Source organism: Electrona antarctica (assembly GCF_951216825.1).
Source record: "Electrona antarctica genome assembly, chromosome: 17".
Taxonomy (NCBI): domain Eukaryota; kingdom Metazoa; phylum Chordata; class Actinopteri; order Myctophiformes; family Myctophidae; genus Electrona; species Electrona antarctica.
Genome location: NC_136798.1, coordinates 18,023,364 through 18,042,908, shown reverse-complemented (window position 1 = coordinate 18,042,908; position 19,545 = coordinate 18,023,364). Strand labels below are relative to the sequence as shown.

Here is a 19,545-nt window from a genome sequence, read left to right as displayed (position 1 = left end):
TAAGAATGTATTTTAAAAAGAGTCTGCACACCAAATTAATGCTTCCAAATGTATAGTTTAGTTCATCAGTAACGTTTCAAGCCAACCAGGCTCTTCCTCGAACAGTTACAGATGAAGAAAACTATACATTTGGGAGTATTAACTTGGTGTGCAGACTTTATTCGTATAATAATAATTCGCTTTTTTGACCTGGCACCCAGCCTATTTGGTTTTAGATGAGTTAGTTTTTTCGGCCTCTTTATCAACTTGAATTTCTTTTTTAAACACACCTAAATTGTGCTTATAATAAACATTATAATAAACACATAATATATGCATTGATGCCGATACTTACTAGGCTGAGGCTGAGGCATAACGGGGGGTTTGGGGGTGATGATGGGGGTGTGGTTCAGTCCGTTCTCTGCTGGGAGCGTCACCCGCTGGTCAACCTTTGGCTCCGAAGGGGCGTCACCTCCTGCGTCCACCTGCCAATCACATACAGCGTCTGTCACCACCTGTCTGTCAACTACCAGTTTCCCAGTGGGTCGCTCGGGACCCATTTGTGTCCCGTCGTGGACAGATTTCTGTGGGTTGTGAGTGAAGGAGCTTCCACACTGCTGCGTTTTTTGGATTAGGTCCTTGTAGACTGGGGCGTTTTTCGGAAAAACGGCGACTCCGAAATGTGTGTGTTCCAATAATTGGGTCCAAAAACGCAGCAGTGTGCAGGGACCTTAAATATTCCCTTTTTTGTTTCTTTATGTCATTATTATTATTTCTAAAGATTTTCAAAAAGAGAAAAGAAGTCAGTATTCACAGTTTTTGATACATTAAAAACAAATTATAATGCGGAGCAGCGCATTGTGAGCTTGTAGATCTGCTATTTTCACTAGTTTGTGTCCCGGGGAGACATCAGACATTTCTGTTTTCGGTCTCGAGCTAAAACGTTTCAGATGTAACACATCGGAAATTCGGAATACATGGCTGCACCACTGATATCGCTGTGTTGGGCGAATTTGGTACAAACTCCCCCAAATAAACATACACATGAACAATAAAGTAAACATAGAAGAACCTTGGTTACATACTATATTCACAATCAAAAGATCGCCGCACACGCACAAGCTCACACATCAGCCTCACCTTTACTAAATCCTTGCTAGCTCACTATGTTACTACTGTTGTGAATTTTCTTATGCAATCTAAATGAGCAACAGCAACAACAGAGTTTTCAGTAAAATAATAGTCTTTGAGGACCATCTGTGGTCTGGAAGCACAGCAATAGTTCAGTATAAAAAATAAATTACAAATAAAAACATTCTCTTATAACCACTGCAGATATGAGGCCAAGGTCTAAAAACGCCTTCTAAATCCTAAACTAAGTTTTCTGGAAAACTTCAATTCTGTATTCAAACAACTTTTTTAATGAAAATCATGTAGCTATAATCTATAGGCAGCAAAAACTAAAATGACAACAATGCTTTCCCAGATTGAAACATAATAACGTATAGGCTTTTTAAAGCCTATATATACTTTGTTGACCATTGTCCCCCAGGGGTCTCTGACATGTTATCTCTTTGCTAAAAAGAGCTGATCTACAAGCTGAAAACGCATTGCAAAGCAACACATTGTGGAGTTTGTAGATTGCTTATTTTTGCCTATTTGCTCCAAATTCGTTCGCTCAGGTTTCAGCGATTGTTTGACGAATGCTCGCCTAATTGTGACATGCCCAGAATAGGGACACTGGGATTAAAACCCCAGCATCGTAAATGGTTAATCCTTCAAGTGTTTTATTTTCTGAGATAGAAATCTTTCCTTTGCGGTGGAGTCTGTTGGTACCTGCAGCACCCTGCGGGTTAACTTGTAGACATAGCTCTGGTATCCCACTCTCAACATGGCCTCCTGTGTCCTTTACGCTGTCTCCTTACTGTACAGTATGGTTAACCTGTAGACATAGCTCTGGTATCCCACTCTCAACATGGCCTCCTGTGTCCTTTACGCTGTCTCCTTACTGTACACTTGTACAGTATGTCCCTGTTGGTTCTGCTCGGCTCAAGTACTGATGTTATGGTGTTGTCGACTCCAAAAGGCATGGATATCCTTTGGGCTTATATGCTGGTTAGCTCTCCACTCTCTGTTCCTCACTGTCTGTGTGTGTGTGTGTGTGTGTGTGTGTGTGTGTGTGTGTGTGTGCGTGCGTGCGTGCGTGCGTGCGTGCGTGCGTGCGTGCGTGCGTGCGTGCGTGCGTGCGTGAGTGCATTTGTGTGTGCGTGAATGTCTCTCCCTCTCTCTCTGCTACTCTCTCGCTCTGATAGTCCTGTACTGATGTGATATTAAGTATTGAAGGGACACCCCTGGGCCCAGTGTGACAGACAGGCATTTTGAGCACAGCAAATCTGAACTGGATTCTACATCCTATATACACTGAATACACAATGAGCATGGACAGCATTACTAAACAGTCAAGAACGTATTGTCATAATTTAGCTATAGGATGGGTAAATGCAGAGGACACATTTCACACATCGTTGCTGTTGGGAAGTAACCTCTTATCTCCATGTTTTAACTTTGGTGTTTTTTGGTAAATGAATTAATACCCTACAAAGTGTCACACAAAAGCATCAAAAGTAGCAGATCCGCAAGCTTGAAGTGCGCCGTGAAGCAACACGTTCACTCTTCTTAACCAAATTGTGACATCTGGCATCGCTTTTCATCGAGTGCTGAATTCAACCATATAACCAACATTTGTGATGCTGAAGAGAAGAACACAGTTCCATTTCAAAGTAGTAGCATGTTCAAAAAACATTCTGTAAGGTTTCCCACCTCGTCCATGCAGCTGCATTGCACATATTTATATTATTTATTATTATAATTATGTATTTGTAGCATTCAGGGCTATTAGTGGATGGGGACTAGAGAGATTTCTCGGTATTCACCAGGGCACAGTAGAGTCCTAAGTTTCTTTATAGTCATTTTATTGTGTCATTGTTTGAATTGGGACGGCGTTATTAAGATTCATGTGCTATGTGATAATTCATGTCATTATTCATTAAAGTTGTATTATACACCATGACTGATGGGGTATGTCAGAAGCATCACAGAGTTTGAGTTGATCAAGGAGGAGTAGTATTTGCAAGCTGTTGCATACAAGAGGATTTCCTTGTCATGGCTGCTTCTTCAAACGGGTAAGCCACCAATACAATATGGTAGGATACAAAAATTCAATTCAATGTTCTAATGAATATTAATAGAAGGTTAATCAGGGGCCCCTTTGTTACGAGAATAACCGACGGGAATACAAATGAATCTACGCTCCAGCAAGTTCTGATTAACCACTTTTGTGGTACAACAGAGTCGCAGAACTGTTACTTTTGCTGTTTTTGAATCCTAAAAAGTTACAGTTTTGGACATTATGAGGTTTCCAAATGACTCTTATGTTCATCATGGACTTCTGTTCTGGGCAGTGGCGGCCTTATATATGTTTATATTTTTTTATTAAATTATTATTTTTTATTTGTAGTAGTAGTAGTAGTAGTACTTACCACTTACCACTAGTTGGCAGCAGCTAATAATCACTGCAGGTACTTGACCTGTCATGTTACGTTGACCTGTGATTGTTTGTAATTGTTCCCACTTATGGGTGTGTGCACTCCCTGCACTAGAGTTGCGATTGCATCATTGTATAGCCTATGGCTATGCTGTCTCCCAGTTATACCTTACAGTAATTTCAAGACAAAGTAAAATAATTGTTTAATCAAGCTACTTTTGTGTATTTTTCTACTTGGCTGTGCTACATGTATGCTGTTCATGCTTTGAAGTCCGATAATACACACTGACTGAAAAATAATATATATATATATTATTTCTTTTGTATTTTTTAATAATAATAATTATTCATTATTAAAATGATGACGTCATGAACGGGGCCTCCCAATCCTTAAGGTTCTGGGGTCTACCAGGCGACTAGCTGTTGCCATGGCCACAGCATGAAGCGGCTATTAACTGGCCGTCCCTGAAGGTAATGACATCAGCGGACAAATCCCATTAAAGAAAAGCATCCCATCCCTCTATCTGTGTTCCTGTGTAAATGCTCTCAGATCATGCGGTGGATATTGTGTTACAAGCTTTTAGTGGCCTCTCTGAAGAGCACTTTGAATTACCAGTAAATGACTACTCTATAACTCCATACTGTCTGGCCACTAATATAATATATTATAATATAAACGTGTGATATAAATAAGTAGTTTTCTTCTCTGATTATTATGTTTGCTTGCTTTTGCTCTTAAAAGCAAGACCCCAGAACCGTGGTAGAACAGTGAAGCTGCCATCACCTAATGGTCAAATCTGGGATCGCAATACTTCCAAGCGAGGACATACGGTAATGACAGCAGGAACGCCCACTACGTGATTTTTATCACCCAGGGTCGCCGCTGTTCGCCAGCTGTTAAAACGTATAGGGTATATCTTAAACTCACCTCTTTGTCGACTTCCTCCTCTCCCCCCTCCTCCAGCGTCAGCGCAGCCAGCTGCTTGGCTCTCTGCTCCATCAGGTTGACATAGCGGATGGGATTGGACAACGCCTCAATGACATCTGGGGAGCAGGAAGAGAACGAGTCACGCACGCACACAGATATACACATCAAGTTGTGTACACTAACACTCCTGAAAGACAAACACGTGAAAAAAGATGTGCCTCTCCTCTGGTTAATGTCGTCGCGCACTGTAGATTAATTAGATTTGAAGAAATTCTGAAAAATCACAACATTTGAACTGCGATTTCGTAGAGAAACCATGTGACATACTCAAATACCGATTGAACGGTGAAAAAGTCCAAAGTCTTGTGCGCTGTTTAAAGTTTAAATCATGTTGTTTCATGATTTTCTTCATTAATTTTCAATGGAGTGAAAAACAAATAAAACATACATATTTCAAAAAGTATAAACCTTTTCAAAGATATAAAATCCCCAACGAAAATACTGAATGAAGTTTCTAGGTGAAAGTATGAATGAGTGTGCTAGAAAAATTGGCTAATTTCCTACACCATTCAGTGTATAGCTGATCATGTTGAAGTTTGAACACGGTATTGTGGAAGTAGTACGAGGCCCAAAAGAAAGAAAGAAAGAAAGAAAGAAAGAAAGAAAGAAAGAAAGAAAGAAATATAAATCAGGAAGAACATTACCTTGATATGCGTCTGGGACATAATCCCTCACCTCCACATAGACGAACAGAGCAGGCAGGTTCAGAGCCTGGTTCTTGTCATTTCTCAGACCGATGTAGTGATAACCTGCACAGGGTTGGGTCACAAGTATGGGAATTAGACCGATCTAGAGATAACCTGCACGGGGTTGGGTCACAATTATGGGAATTAGACCGATGTAGTGATAACCTGCACGGGGTTGGGTCACAATTATGGAAATTAGACCGATGTAGTGATAACCTGCAGGGGGTTGGGTCACAAGTATGGAAATTAGACCGATGTAGTGATACTGATAACCTGCAGGGGGTTGGGTCACAAGTACAGTGCCGTCACTACCTACAGTATACGCGCAATACGCTACCTCAAAATAACAATTTTCTCCGTAGCTCCGCCGCGTAATAACGAGCGGCCGTGTGTGCGTCCTTGGAAACAGCGAAAATAGTCGATCTGCATGAGGAATAGCAGCACTCCCATAGGGAGGGGGGCAGCACAAATATCCTACGAGTAGAGCAACCTAATGGTCAGCTACGTCCCTGCACAAGTATGACAACTCGACCAGTTGGGGCGGGCCTGTGAGGTTATCGCAAATGGGCCCCCAAATAAATGGCAAAACACTAAGATTGTATTGATGATATAAACTTGAATAAACATGCTCTCAAAATGAGCCACCCATCCGACCACTTCAAGTGGGCCCTGGTTTCAGAAGGGGGGAATCACCTGGTCCAAACAACTTGAAAGCATCATAGTGTTTTGTAACCGTTTCAACATGAATGGCAGTGGATGGTGTTTAACTAATTCCATGCTGCTACGACAGGCAGTAACGTGAAGCTAGTGCCAGTGAAATACGCGACATAAACAAAGAAGAAGAGCCCTCATCCGGCCGACCCGGAATTGATTGCCCTCCATTTGGGCTCCAGGCTCGCTCACGGCCATGATCTGCCGCCCTTGAATTCACGTTATATCAAGCTCTAAACATGGTCCTTTATCTCAATCTGAGCCCTAAAATGCTTTAGATTGCGTGCGTGTGCGTGCACAAGGAGATTTCGGATATTCGATGACTACACAGTACACACCATGGGAGCTACCGGAGGCTAACAATGGCTGCTAAAACGGTAATAAAATACAATTTAATTCTGGATTAAATGACCTTAAACAAACCCGAGAGATCTCGTGTTGGCAAAGGTGGTTGCGAGCACAAATCCCGAGACTTTGCGTGTGTGGCAAATATTGTGTTAAAGATTGATCTACTAAAACATTACACTTAAGTCCACAAGATGTGTTGAAGACAGGGGCAATCTTTTAACCCACTAAGGATTAAGTGCTTAAGGCAGGTACGTCACGGCGAGCCCACCTGGACGTATGGCGGACACAGGAATGATGCGATGGCCGATGAACTTCCCTCCTTCTTCATACACAGCTATCCTCATTGAAGCCAAGTTGGGCAGAACAACCTGCGCAAGGACCACATAACCATTACATGGGTTAGAATGATCTAAACCATTTGAAGTATTAAAAGGTACACCATATCTGCCACGAGGGAGTGCCAGGAGGGATAGATACATACAGCATGTGAATTGATTTATCATTCAGAATCAGAAACATTGTGTGCATGTTTATGTTCCTTCAATGACCGTCCACGTCGAACATGTGAACATGCACGGCACTACATGCATTAGTGCTCAAAGGGGCTCCGGGGCAAAAGTACTTAATATTACAGCATCACAATCATTTTAACCACTTTATCCATTTATACGTTGGCTATAGCAGATCTACAAGCTCACAGCGTGTCACTTTGCAATCTATAGTGAGCCTGGACTGTGAGCACCTTCTTGAAGACGATGGCCTCCTCCTCCCAGAGCGGGTTGATGGCGTTGCCCTGCGACGTCCTGGTCTTGAAGGCCTTCCTCCTGGTGTCCACGGGCAGTCCAAACATGTCTATCTCCACGTAGGTCCCCACCTTCTTGTCTGATAAGAACTGGCCTGAGATGATCTGCATCCACCAAGCAGAGGGAGGGAGAGAGAGAGAGAGGTTCATTTGTTCAGTGGTGGAAAGTAACATTTAAGTACAATTTTGAGGTAGGTTTGATTTACTTCCATTTTTCTATATACTCTATACAGAGGCAAATATTGTACTTTTACTCCGCTACAATTATTTGAAAACTTTAGTTATTAGTTATTAGTATTTTTTCAAAACATACATTAACCTCTTCAGCCCTATAGATGCATAAAGTGAGTGGCAAAGTGAATTTAATGCTGTTTAATGTCGTTTAATGCAATAAGATAGGGTTTACCTATGATCCTAGATTACTGAGGCACTACACACGGTCTATAATATTTGATGTATTACCTTGTGTTTAACTTTCCTGTCGCTCTGGATTAAGAGCGTCTGCTAAATGCCTAAATTGTAGTAAATTGTAGTAAGCCTTAATTGTAGACATAAACCATGAAGACATAGAGCCCTGCATTGCGAGAGGGAGCCGACACAGATCGCCAGAGGGAGCGGACCTGAGGTATGTGTGGCTGTGCTGTACTCTTGCTTGGTATGAACACTTTTCATTTTATGGCTAAATGCAGAGAATTAAATTTGGAAGCATGGTTCCTGACAGGTACAGTAGTGCATGATCCATCTATTTAATAATTCCTACTGGAATGGTCAGAAATCCAGTGGAAAGACACTCATGCACTGCACACGCACGCACGCACGCACGCACGCACGCACGCACGCACACACGCACGCACACACACACACACACACACCTTCACAGACAGTGTGTTGGCTACGATCCCATCCACGGTGTTCTCAGTGAAAGGGTCAAAGTGTTTGTCCGGTCGTCTCATGAACTCTGGCTTCAGTCTATATCCACATTTGCCGTTGTACTCGTACATGCTGAGGTTGAGCTGCATGGGCAGATCTGAGAACAGCCAAACACACAGTTTATGTCATGGGGGTCCAAGTGGAGGGGGGGGGGGACATGACATGAAATTGACTGAGCACCACTGATTTTAAAATACATGTACAGTACATCTGCCAGTTATGACGAGTCACACATGGTTCATGAAGTAAAACAAGAAACAAATCAAAATGTCACCATTAGTCTGGAAGTTGAGAGCCACCAGCTGACAGCCGGCGTTCCAGAAGACCTGGGGGTTGTAGTTGGATGAGTCCACTCTGGTGCCTTTGGGATAGATTCTACTGAGCTGCTGCTTGTTGTATCTGGACAGCATGGGGTTAAGGAAGAGCTGGGACAGCTAGATTACCGTATTGTGCGGAATATACGACGAATGATTATAAGGCGACTCAATTTTTCAAGACTCATTTGTGGAAAAAGAACATTGAATGTCAAATAGTCTAGTCCCTGATTATAATACGACCCTGTTTTTTTAGGATATTTCCATTGAAAAAAAACAACGTAGTCTTATATTCAGGACAATAGTATATTAGCCCAATATAAGACCTGAGGCCTGTTCTATGAATATACCTTCTAAATCAGTAGTTCTCACACTTTGAAGATTTTTCAAAGAAAATAGCAGAAAAAGATATACAAGCTCGCAGCATGGCACAAAGTGACGGTCTGTGAGCTTGTATATCTGATATTTTTGAATAGCCAATGCAAAAATCATCGATGGGGGGATCCAAGCTAATAGAAACTGCAAAAAATCCGTCCTTTAACACTACAATTAAACCTAGGACATTCTACAGTTACAACTGTACACAGGCCGCATTTGCCTTGATAAAAGGATACTCTACAAACTCCACAGGAGACTTGGTGAGCTGCTCCAGAGCTTTGGTCTCCACGAAGGAAGACATCTGGTAACTGCGATTGATCTCTGAACACACAGATAGAGAGATAGAGAGTGAGAGAGAGAGAGAGAGAGCGAGAGAGACAGCGGTAGAATAAGCTCTATGCACACAGAATAACTCTTCCTACTTCCGGGCCCCTTCCTAGGTTCCTTCACAGGTGTTACCGATGATACTAATGAACATTACCTGCCAAACCACAGACCGTCAAATAACCAGATAAAAAGTAACAAAGTTGATGTAATGTAATGCGGACGAATTCTTGCACCATCGCAGGCGTGAATTAATGACGATAAAGAACACCCTCTGGTGTAATATTGCAATTATACAGTTAAAACTAAGATAATCGCTAAAACAAAATCATATTTTTTTAATGACAGATGTAGCCACTACGACCACAAATGTCCCAAGAAACTAGCTAGCCTAGCAACCCAGTCTGCTGCGTTCTGAGAGAACAGAGCAGCTGATTTCTTTGTTTTGATTAGGTGTTCCTATACTGTCATTTAAGCATGGCTAGAATGCTGTTTCAACAAATCAGATTGCTTCCTCGAAACGACCTGTTAATTTCCAGTATTTTGGTGGATTTGGGGAGTTGCATAATAAAATATTATCTCATGTGGGCCCCTGGCACAACATCCTTTTCAACGTGGGGGTTCTTCATATGAAAATGTTTGAGAACAACCAGACTAATGTAAATAATAGAGTAATCATAATAATTATTGATAAAAAGTTGCTTTAATAAACATATTATTATTATAGCTAGTATTATTAGAAGAATATCTCACCTCGGCTGAGGTGATTGTCTAATCTAGCAATGCATACAGTATCATTTCATAATGTTCCCTAAAAAATTGGATGAAGAGCACTCAGCGGGAGAGAAAACACTACTAGATGTACATACTTTTGGAAGCCTCAAAGCTGTTGAACTTGACCGGCTGGATGTAGCTGACCAGGTTGGACATCTCCTCTGTGGCAACGGCCTCGCTGCCTGCTGTACCCTGCCCATTCACACCCACACATGCATGTATTTGACTTATCTGTCAGGGATATCCACAGCAATAATAAGACTCCATCATGGCCCATAGCACTTACCCTACCCCCCTTAGACAGCACTTCTTAGACTTATATAGCATTTGAAACAGACTTATAGCATGTCATGTAGACAGCACAATAAGTGCATTGTATGTAGTCATAGCACTTCATAGTATATAGTGTATAGTAGTCATAGCACTTCATAGTATATATGTGCAGCATAGTATAGCATATATGTGTAGTTTATATGTATAGTGTCATTATATAGATATGTTCTAGTTATAGTTTATATGTATAGTGTCATTATATAGATATGTTCTAGTCACGTTCTTAGCTTACGCATGTTTCGCGATAAATGCTTTTTACATATGTGATGTATTCCCATGCTTTTGTTCTTGCTTATTGTAAGTCGCTCTGGATTAAGAGCGTCTGCTAAATGCCTAAATTGTAAATTGTAAATTGTAATAATAAATGGAAACTGCATTATTGAAAATAACCACCAGGGGGTAGCCTCATCCCATGTTATCAGCAATGCAAAATATTTTGTCAATAGAGACTGTGGATGCTTAATAGTAATAGAGCAAATGCTTTTCGGCTGTACCAAAATTAGTCAGACATTGTGGAAAACAATATAAGTTTATATAAAATGTGGACCGGATAAGGTTTATCTGGTGGTTTATTTTATCCTGCAAATATAACAAAACCATCTGTTAAACAAACTTTCTCAACTTTGTGTGGAAACAATACGCCTTACTATTAAAGAGAAGTATTCTTATAATCAGGGGGGCTTAAATACTATGCCTGATTGCCTTTCAAATGAATACAAATTTTCAGTAGGAACAGAACAAACCTTTTGTACAAATAAATAATAGGGAAAAAATGAATGCAACCTATAACATTGTAACAAGACTTATAACACCATGACGTGACACGTAAAACTATTGTCAAGCAGAGCAAACGAGTCTTGTGACGAGGACTGTGTGTGTGTGTGTGTGTGTGTGTGTGTGTGTGTGTGTGTGTGTGTGTGTGTGTGTGTGTGCGCACGCAGGTCCAGTGCTTAGGAAAGTGCACTTCTAGGCAAGCTCTCCCGGGTGTGCCCCCCCCACACATGTCAAACACACACACACACACACACACACACACACACACACACACACACACACACAAACAGCGATGTGACTTGCAAACGACAAACGAGTGATAGAATACAGATCGCGCAAGTGTCATCATCATTCATTTCACCACACATCATTCATTTCCCACACACACACGTGTGCAAAGGACCTGCACCCACCTCATCCATGGAGCCCTTCTTACAGTCATCATCATCATCGTCGTCATCCTCACTTTCTGCCTCCACCTCTCCTGAAAATAAAAGTCACACGTTTAAAAAAAAAAGATATAATAATTTATATGTCATTGCTGTCAGGCATCTATTTTAACCTTTTTTCCACGAATTAATGCCCTACTTGATCGTACTACAACGTCACACAAAAGCATCAAATGTAAAAGCTTGAAACGCAGCCCACACTTTGGGGTGGATTGGACGTTTAGTTCATGGTTTGTGGCATTTTTTGTAAAATAGGCCCCTCCCATCAACTTCGGAAGCCAGTTGCGGCCGAACGATATGGACTATCAATTCTGCCTGTAAAGGTCCGGAGATCATGTGTACCGAATTTTGTGGAGCACACACACACACACACACACACACACACACACACACACACACACACACACACACACACACACACACACACACACACACACACACACACACACACACAGATTTGACAGAAATGGTCATGTCTCACCAATGGATTTCCTTCCGTGTGCGTGCCTGAGCTCAGCACCTTCTGGTGGCTGTGTGGAATCTGCCATCTCCTCTTTGGTGGAACCTGAAGAACAAAACATACCTCATGATCAACACACAATCCTCCTCCTCCTGTACTGTATGTATGTAAACTTGTAATTGGAAAACCAAAAAAAGAGCCTGTGGTTCAACATCTCCCATCATTCACCTGTCACCCACGTGCTTTTATATATCTGCTATTATTTCTGTATATCCAACGTATAAAATATGGATGAATGGGTTAAAACGATGGCAGAGACGAGCCCACTTTGAGAACCATTGGTATACAGTATGTGGGGAAAAACATTTGTGGTACTTCTGTGGTCTACTGGCAATGTGCACATGAACTGTGGTGCTGGTCAATCGGTCAGGCAGTTTATGAGGTTACTTCCAGACACACAGACAGACCCTCTTCTAGACTGCTTTGCCTCTTGAGGAGCCACGGCGTAAAAAGAAAGGTATGATGTAAATGTGTTCATCAACATCTCAACATATTGAATAAGTGTCCACCAGATTCCAGTTTTCAGTGTAATAATGTGTCAGTAGCAGTCAGTCAGTCAGGATGTAGAAAGAAAGTTTAGCATGATATCACCTACTTGCACTGCTCAGTATATTACACCAGGGGGCAGTGTGGGCTAACAATGACCAACACCACGGAGGGCAATATGGATTCTAAACAATATACTTCATCAGATGCTTGTTTGCTTGCTTGTGTGTATAAATTAGACAGCATAAAAGTACTGTGCTGACAGATGTAAAATGAGCACATACGCGCACGCACGCACGCACGCACGCACGCACGCACGCACGCACGCACGCACGCACGCACGCACGCACGCACGCACACAGAGTTGTAGCTGCAGTTGTAAGACCCCCTGGTGGCTGCCCATGCGTGTGCCTGTATATGCAATAGCCAATAATCCCCCTGAGCTGATGGAGAGGGCTGTGAAAATGATGTACGGTAAACAGCTGTGTGTGTGGAGCACAGCACCGAGGCCTTTGTCCACCGCTCACATGCACCACAGAGAACCCAGGCAGGCACACTCCTCCCAGGCATATCTCAATGTTCTGTGGGAACAGTGGGACTGTCATAAGACTCTTTGCAGGATGGGACTCTACAGTAAGGGTGCGTGTGTGCTTGCGTGCATGCGTGCGTGTGTGTGTGTGTGTGTGTGTGTGTGTGTGTGTGTGTGTGTGTGTGCGTGCGTGCGTGCGTGTGTGTGTGTGTGTGTGCACGTGCGTGTGTTTGTGACAGTGTGTGTGTGTGTGTGTGTGTGTGTGTGTGTGTGTGTGAGATTAGTATGTACTGTATGCATGCCTATGTTTGTACCTGCATGTGCTGTACCTGCGTGTGTGTGTGTGTGTGTGTGTGTGTGTGTGTGTGTGTGTGTGTGTGTGTGTGTGTGTGTGTGTGTGTATGTGTGTGTGTGTGTGTGTGTGTGTGTGTGTGTGTGTGTTTGTTGTGTTTGTGACAGTGTTCTTGCATGTGTGTGTGACTACCTCATGGTACAATATACAGTATGGTATCTCCAAGTCACTGAAGACAAAAAACCTCCCAAATTAAGCAATAAGGTTACTTCTCAAATTGAACTCCAGGTCTCATCTAACTTCCGGCCACTTCAGTGGCCTGGGTTGGCTAAGAGAGGAGGAGAGAGTATCAGCTTTCATTGTTGTCTGGCCTTCAGGATCCTAGACGCGATGAAATACTTGTTTAGTGACCTTCCCAGATTGAGGGATGCTCACAGCTGGTAGGCTACTCAACCAGGAGAAGTCCATCTTGTTCAGGACAATGAAGGAGAAAAATTTGTTTTATTACGCAGCCACTACTCAGTGGAATGCCAAGCCTTTAGTCTTGAAATCCCTAAATTCCCTAGCAAAATTTAAAAAGGACCTTAAATCATGGCTTCATCGTATCACTTAATGGTTAGATTCCTACCCTGGATAGCCCGATCCTCTGACAGCACTGGATTCTTCTCTTAGTGTACTTCTTGTCATCTATGTATCGCTTCTAACTTTATATGGTGACATTGTTGTGCTGTTTTAACCTGCCAATGCGATGTGAGAGTGCGGTCTAACCAACACCAACTTGGGACTCCAGAATCGTTGCCCTCCACACTCTCCTATCTAGCATCAGGCTCTTGACCTCTAAAGTGTATCTATGTAGGTGGTGTGCCCTGGGCTGACTCCCAGTGTCAGTTTTCTTGCCGCTAGGTCCGGCTGCCTGGCGCAGTGCCCTGCCAGTCTCATCCTTCGCTCTCTGACCTTGTCTGTGACCTGTGGTAGGTCCCCGTAGAGGACCACATTTCTGATGTGGTACATCCACGTGTGTGACGACCCTGCCCCCTCTGCCTCACCTGGTGCCATTCGCAGCATTCTGATGTGGTACATCCACGTGTGTGACGACCCTGCCCCCTCTGCCTCACCTAGTGCCATTCACAGCATTCTGATGTGGTACATCCACGTGTGTGACGACCCTGCCCCCTCCGCCTCACCTAGTGCCATTCGCAGCATTCTGATGTGGTACATCCACGTGTGTGACGACCCTGCCCCCTCCGCCTCACCTAGTGCCATTCGCAGCATTCTGATGTGGTACATCCACGTGTGTGACGACCCTGCCCCCTCTGCCTCACCTAGTGCCATTCACAGCATTCTGATGTGGTACATCCACGTGTGTGACGACCCTGCCCCCATCTGCCTCACCTAGTGCCATTCGCAGCATTCTGATGTGGTACATCCACGTGTGTGACGACCCTGCCCCCTCTGCCTCACCTAGTGCCATTCACAGCATTCTGATGTGGTACATCCACGTGTGTGACGACCCTGCCCCCTCTGCCTCACCTAGTGCCATTCACAGCATTCTGATGTGGTACATCCATGTGTGTGACGACCCTGCCCCCTCTGCCTCACCTAGTGCCATTCGCAGCATTCTTGTGTAGACTCCATCCATGCAGGGCCCTTTCCTGCTGTCCTGCATACATTATTATGCATGCAGGTGTAACGCCCAGAATTCAAAACCGGCTCTCCCGCGTGGGAAGACTAAAGGGTCATTTCCTGTTACCCATAGGGAGACTCTGAGCCACTACTGCTACACATACACACATCGTCTCTCCGGTGGAAACCTCATATTATGTCCAAAACTGTTACTTTCCAGGATTCAAATTCCGCACCGAAAGTAGCAGAGCACAATAAGAGTAGCAGAGGTCGTTTCACGCGAGATTGTGGATCTGCTACTTTTTATGCTTTTGTGTGACGCTGTAAATTATAATCAAGCAGGCCGTACGAAAGAACACAAAGTTAAAATATGGAGATGCAGTATACGTTTGTGTGTGCATGCGTGCGTGCACATGCACGCGCGCGTGCGTACCTGCGCTGGGGGACGAGGGCTCACACGTGCTGGAGGAGTCGCTGCAGGTGTTGGACACTTGCTCTGAGAGCTTCTTCTTGCTGCCTTCTTGCTTGTGGTGCTTCTTCTTGTTCTTCACCAGGATCTTCCCCATCAGCTCCATGGGGCTGGGCATAGGGACACCGGACTCCAACTGGGTGGGGGACAGAGAGACAGAGAGACATAGAGAGAGAGTGAGAGAGAGAGAGAGATGTTGATGTCTCCCCAGGACCCAAGCTATAGTGATAACAGCAGATCAAGCTCACAAGATCGCCTATTTTGAATACTTCTTAAACATTTGGTTTGTAATTAATGGAATTCATTTGATTTCATTTTCATTTATTCATGTAATTCTTTTGAAAAATAATTGAACTCGTTTGTAATTCATTAAAAAAATATATTTCAGAAAATGTTTTGAAATGATAATAATTAACTAAAATAAATAAATATATAAATTAAATGTAGGAAACATTTATCATTTCTGATTGTTTTTTTGTTTTTTTTTATCAAATCTGAAAAAAAAACAGAAAAAAAAACACATGGAAATAGATTTCCGCATTTGTGATTTGTGCCACATTCCCAGGTGCGGCTTTGAAATGCGATTCAAATCTGATTTGCAAAGATGTGTCTCAGTCTGGGATGTTCACTCGGCGGCTCGGATACAGAAGCCTGACCTATACGTACGTATGCCAACAACGCGCCACACATCGCACTGCAATGTCAGCTTGTACTGTACATCTGCCATTTCTTCCAGTGAGTTACACCGTCATGTATGACAGAGCATTACTCACGCCTATGTTGTTTTGTTGTTACCACAATAACAACAAAACAGTCCAGATGGGTCAATGATGTCTGAATACACTGATCTGATCTGATCTGAACAAAACTATAAGACACAGGAAAGGGAATAGAGAGAGAGAGAGAGAGAGAGAGAGAGAGAGAGAGAGAGAGAGAGAGAGAGAGAGAGAGAGAGAGAGAGAGAGAGAGAGAGAGAGATGCCCCATATGTTTGTCCATAGTATACAATAGACAGAGGAAGTGCACTGTATGCTGAATATTTCTGCTATACTATACACATTGGCTGAGGAAAGAAGATGTGGGACTTTGCTTTTGTTTTGTTATGGCAACTGTTGGAAAAATTGAATTGAACTAGGCCCGGGGAGGGTTGTTGTTATGAGGATGACAGGAGAGGGAGCAGGTGCATGTCCAATGTTTTGATTACAGAGCAGTTGGAGGCTGCATGCACACAACGTTCTGCCACGTTTGCAAAATTTCGGCAGCCGGAGGAACCCAAGGAGAGGTCACCGAAGTGAAGCATCAAAGGAGACAGGCGCAACAAGAACTTTAGTTAGCTGTTGTCAGAAGGGCATATATCAGTGGTTTTCAACCAGTGGTCCGGGGACCACACGTGGTCCTTGAGAGGGTTGGTAACCAAATGGACCCTTATAGATCTTCAACTCTTGAGAGTGTAAAATGAAACCAAATGGACCCGTGCGGGTCCATTTGGTTTCATTGTACGCTCTCAAGAGTTGAATTATTGTTAAACATCTCCATTACGTAACTTACAAGAAGTCTACAAAATTAGAGAATGTAGATTTATTTTAATTTGATCAATGTTTGCCTGTTATCTATCCTAATGGTACCAACATCAATACAGCAAAATATTCAAAGTTTTGGGTCTGAGAGGCTAAATGTCATCAAATGGTGGAACCCCTTTTGGTGTTTCAAGCATTCTGTTATACTTTAGCTATTGAAAAATAGCAGATCTACAAGCTCATAGCGCGCCACCGAGTGGCGCGCTATGAACTTGTAGGTCTGCTATATTTGAAAAATCGTAAAAATGCGGCACAAATCTTTGAATAGGTATATATTCTTTCAGAGCGAAAGTTTTTTTTATTTCAACGTTAGGCCTAAATGGGTTAAATGGGCCTTGATACAAAAAGGGTTGAAAACCACTGGCATATATTATTGAGCTTAGCTTGGACATTAGTTCTATAGCTGAGATTGTGTTGGCGAGCGCTATAGCATTTACTGTGCTACTTTTCTGTGGCCTCAGGCGACACACGACTGCATGGCGTCCTGCAGGCCAAGACGAGGATTCTGCTGAGCAAGCGGTGCTCGTTAGCTACCGCGCACCTCGCAGACACACGAAAACACTGTTGAAGTTTACACTCTAAACACTAAAAAACCAGCTTCGCCGAGGGAGGCTGTGCGTTAAACACAAACACCCCCCCCCCACACTCTGGGGAGGCGGTGAGCAAAGTAGGCAGGTCTGTGATTTATTTATAGGTTACACTGCTGTTGGGATCTCACTGTTTATGCGTATTAATAATGCATTATTAAAAACAGTCAGCGGTGATGTTGAATAAACAGGCCCTCACGCATGCATGAAATACCAAAGGCTGTTAACTACTCCACCGCACACAAACTCCACTGCATTTATATCTCATAGCCTATTCTCCTTCTTTGACTTACTTTCTATTATTTAGAGATCAGTGGATCTCAACATTTTGTTGAACTCTGGCATATTTCAAGCAATCCTCAAAATAATAATAATAATTGTTTTAGGGGCCCTAGCCCCTCCTATGCCCAGCGTTGTGTGTGTGTGTGTGTGTGTGTGTGTGTGTGTGTGTGTGTGTGTGTGTGTGTGTGTGTGTGTGTGTGTGAATAATAGTGATTATTTAATTGGCTGAGCACGGCCCTAGCCCCTCCTATGCCCAGCTTTGTGTGTGTGTGTGTGTGTGTGTGTGTGTGTGTGTGTGTGTGTGTGTGTGTGTGTGTGTGTGTGTGTGTGAGAATAATAGCGATTATTTAATTGGCTGAGCACGGAATTTAGATTATTTAAGTGGCTAAGCAAAGTACGTATTGAGGATAAAAAGTGAGGACAGACAAGACCTGGAAAGGGATGTCTGGAGCTCTCTGGTGGAGCTGTTGCCCCCGCAACCCGACTACGGATAAGCGGTTGAAGATGGATGGATGGATGGGCAGACAGACAAGTGAGGACGCAAATTGTGATTGGCCAGAATGAGATGATATATGATGATGTTTGATGAGTGCCCCTGACTTCACACAGGTGTGATTTTTAAATATATTTTCAAAAGTAGCAGATAGACAATCGTCACGAAGTGACGCGCTGTGAACTTGTGGATCTGCTGTTTTCGAATAGCCAAAGTATACATGAACTAGAAAGGTCGCAATTTTAAAAAATTGCAAAGTGTGGTTGCCGCAGTGGCTTACATATGCCCCTCCCACTGATATTGCCAGCCAATTACAATGTCGCGTCACCCCTTGGATCATGCGTAAGTAATTCGGATGGGATTTAGCCCCCCGAAAAACATTTTTCTGCGAGAAACGGTTACATTTTTCGCATTTGCGGCGCCCCCTATGGATGAAAATGGAATCGCTTTTGGCTTTTGGTTGATTAAACCACCCGCGACATCTGATTCAAATTTGGGATGGATTGGACATTCCGTTCGTGACTTTAGGCATTTTTTGTAAAATAGGCCCCTCCCACTAACTTCGGACGACGATTAAGGCCGAACGATACGGACAAAAAAAATTCAAAAAATCTGAAAAAAATTGAAACGCGGTCCGATAGGTCCAGAGATCATGTGTACCGATTTCTGTGAGATTCGGACAAAATCTGTAGAAACAGAAAATAAAGGTGTGTTTTGAAGAAAAATCAAAATGGCGGAAAATCTATCCTGACGCAAATGGGCGTGGCCTATATGGGGAGATGCGTCATGGCCCAAGAAATACAGGGAGAAAGGAATTTTGAATTTACGACCTACGGTTCAAGAGTTATAAGCCAAAACGTAAAGTGGGCTGTTATAGCGCCACCATGAGGCCGACCGATGTAATTATAAGTTAATTAATTTTAGTAAGTATTACGAATTATCCCTCCAAGTTTTGTAACTATAGCCCTTACGGTCTCCGAGGAAAAAATACTTGAACGTGATTTTTCGCATTTTCCCATTCATGTCAATGGGGAAATTTAATTCACTAATAAATTAATATCAATTAAACTATACAACATTTCTCTTAGAAACGAGCAAGCACACCATTCCCGTTTTTCCGGTCAATTTGAGATATGGCTCAAGTGCGTACAGTCAAAACTGTGGGAGGAGTAGCGTTTCAAAATAAAGGTTACTCCAGGAAAAAGAATAAAGTGTTACGATTACAATAGTCTGGTTGCCCTTTAGGGCAACCACACTAATGAAGGAGTTAAAATGATTGTGATGCCAAGTATGTTGACTACTTTTGCTGAAAACCCCCCTGGAAACAAGGACCCCTGGGGGTCCCCGGACCCCA

General features: G+C 43.0%; 1 protein-coding gene across 1 annotated transcript in view; it reads right to left on the bottom strand.

Moving 5' to 3' along the window:
• The window catches only part of plcb1l (phospholipase C beta 1-like), a 220,270-nt gene that overhangs the window by 37,018 nt on the left and 163,707 nt on the right, over positions 1-19,545 (bottom strand). The window contains exons 14-25 of the mRNA XM_079525533.1: positions 15,218-15,389; positions 11,816-11,899; positions 11,299-11,369; positions 9,874-9,970; positions 8,917-9,001; positions 8,263-8,387; positions 7,931-8,085; positions 6,999-7,163; positions 6,525-6,624; positions 5,156-5,260; positions 4,452-4,567; positions 335-464 (exon numbers count right to left, since the gene is read on the bottom strand). Coding sequence (XP_079381659.1) covers positions 335-464; positions 4,452-4,567; positions 5,156-5,260; positions 6,525-6,624; positions 6,999-7,163; positions 7,931-8,085; positions 8,263-8,387; positions 8,917-9,001; positions 9,874-9,970; positions 11,299-11,369; positions 11,816-11,899; positions 15,218-15,389 — 1,405 coding nt within the window. The remainder of the gene's footprint in view (positions 1-334; positions 465-4,451; positions 4,568-5,155; positions 5,261-6,524; positions 6,625-6,998; positions 7,164-7,930; positions 8,086-8,262; positions 8,388-8,916; positions 9,002-9,873; positions 9,971-11,298; positions 11,370-11,815; positions 11,900-15,217; positions 15,390-19,545) is intronic.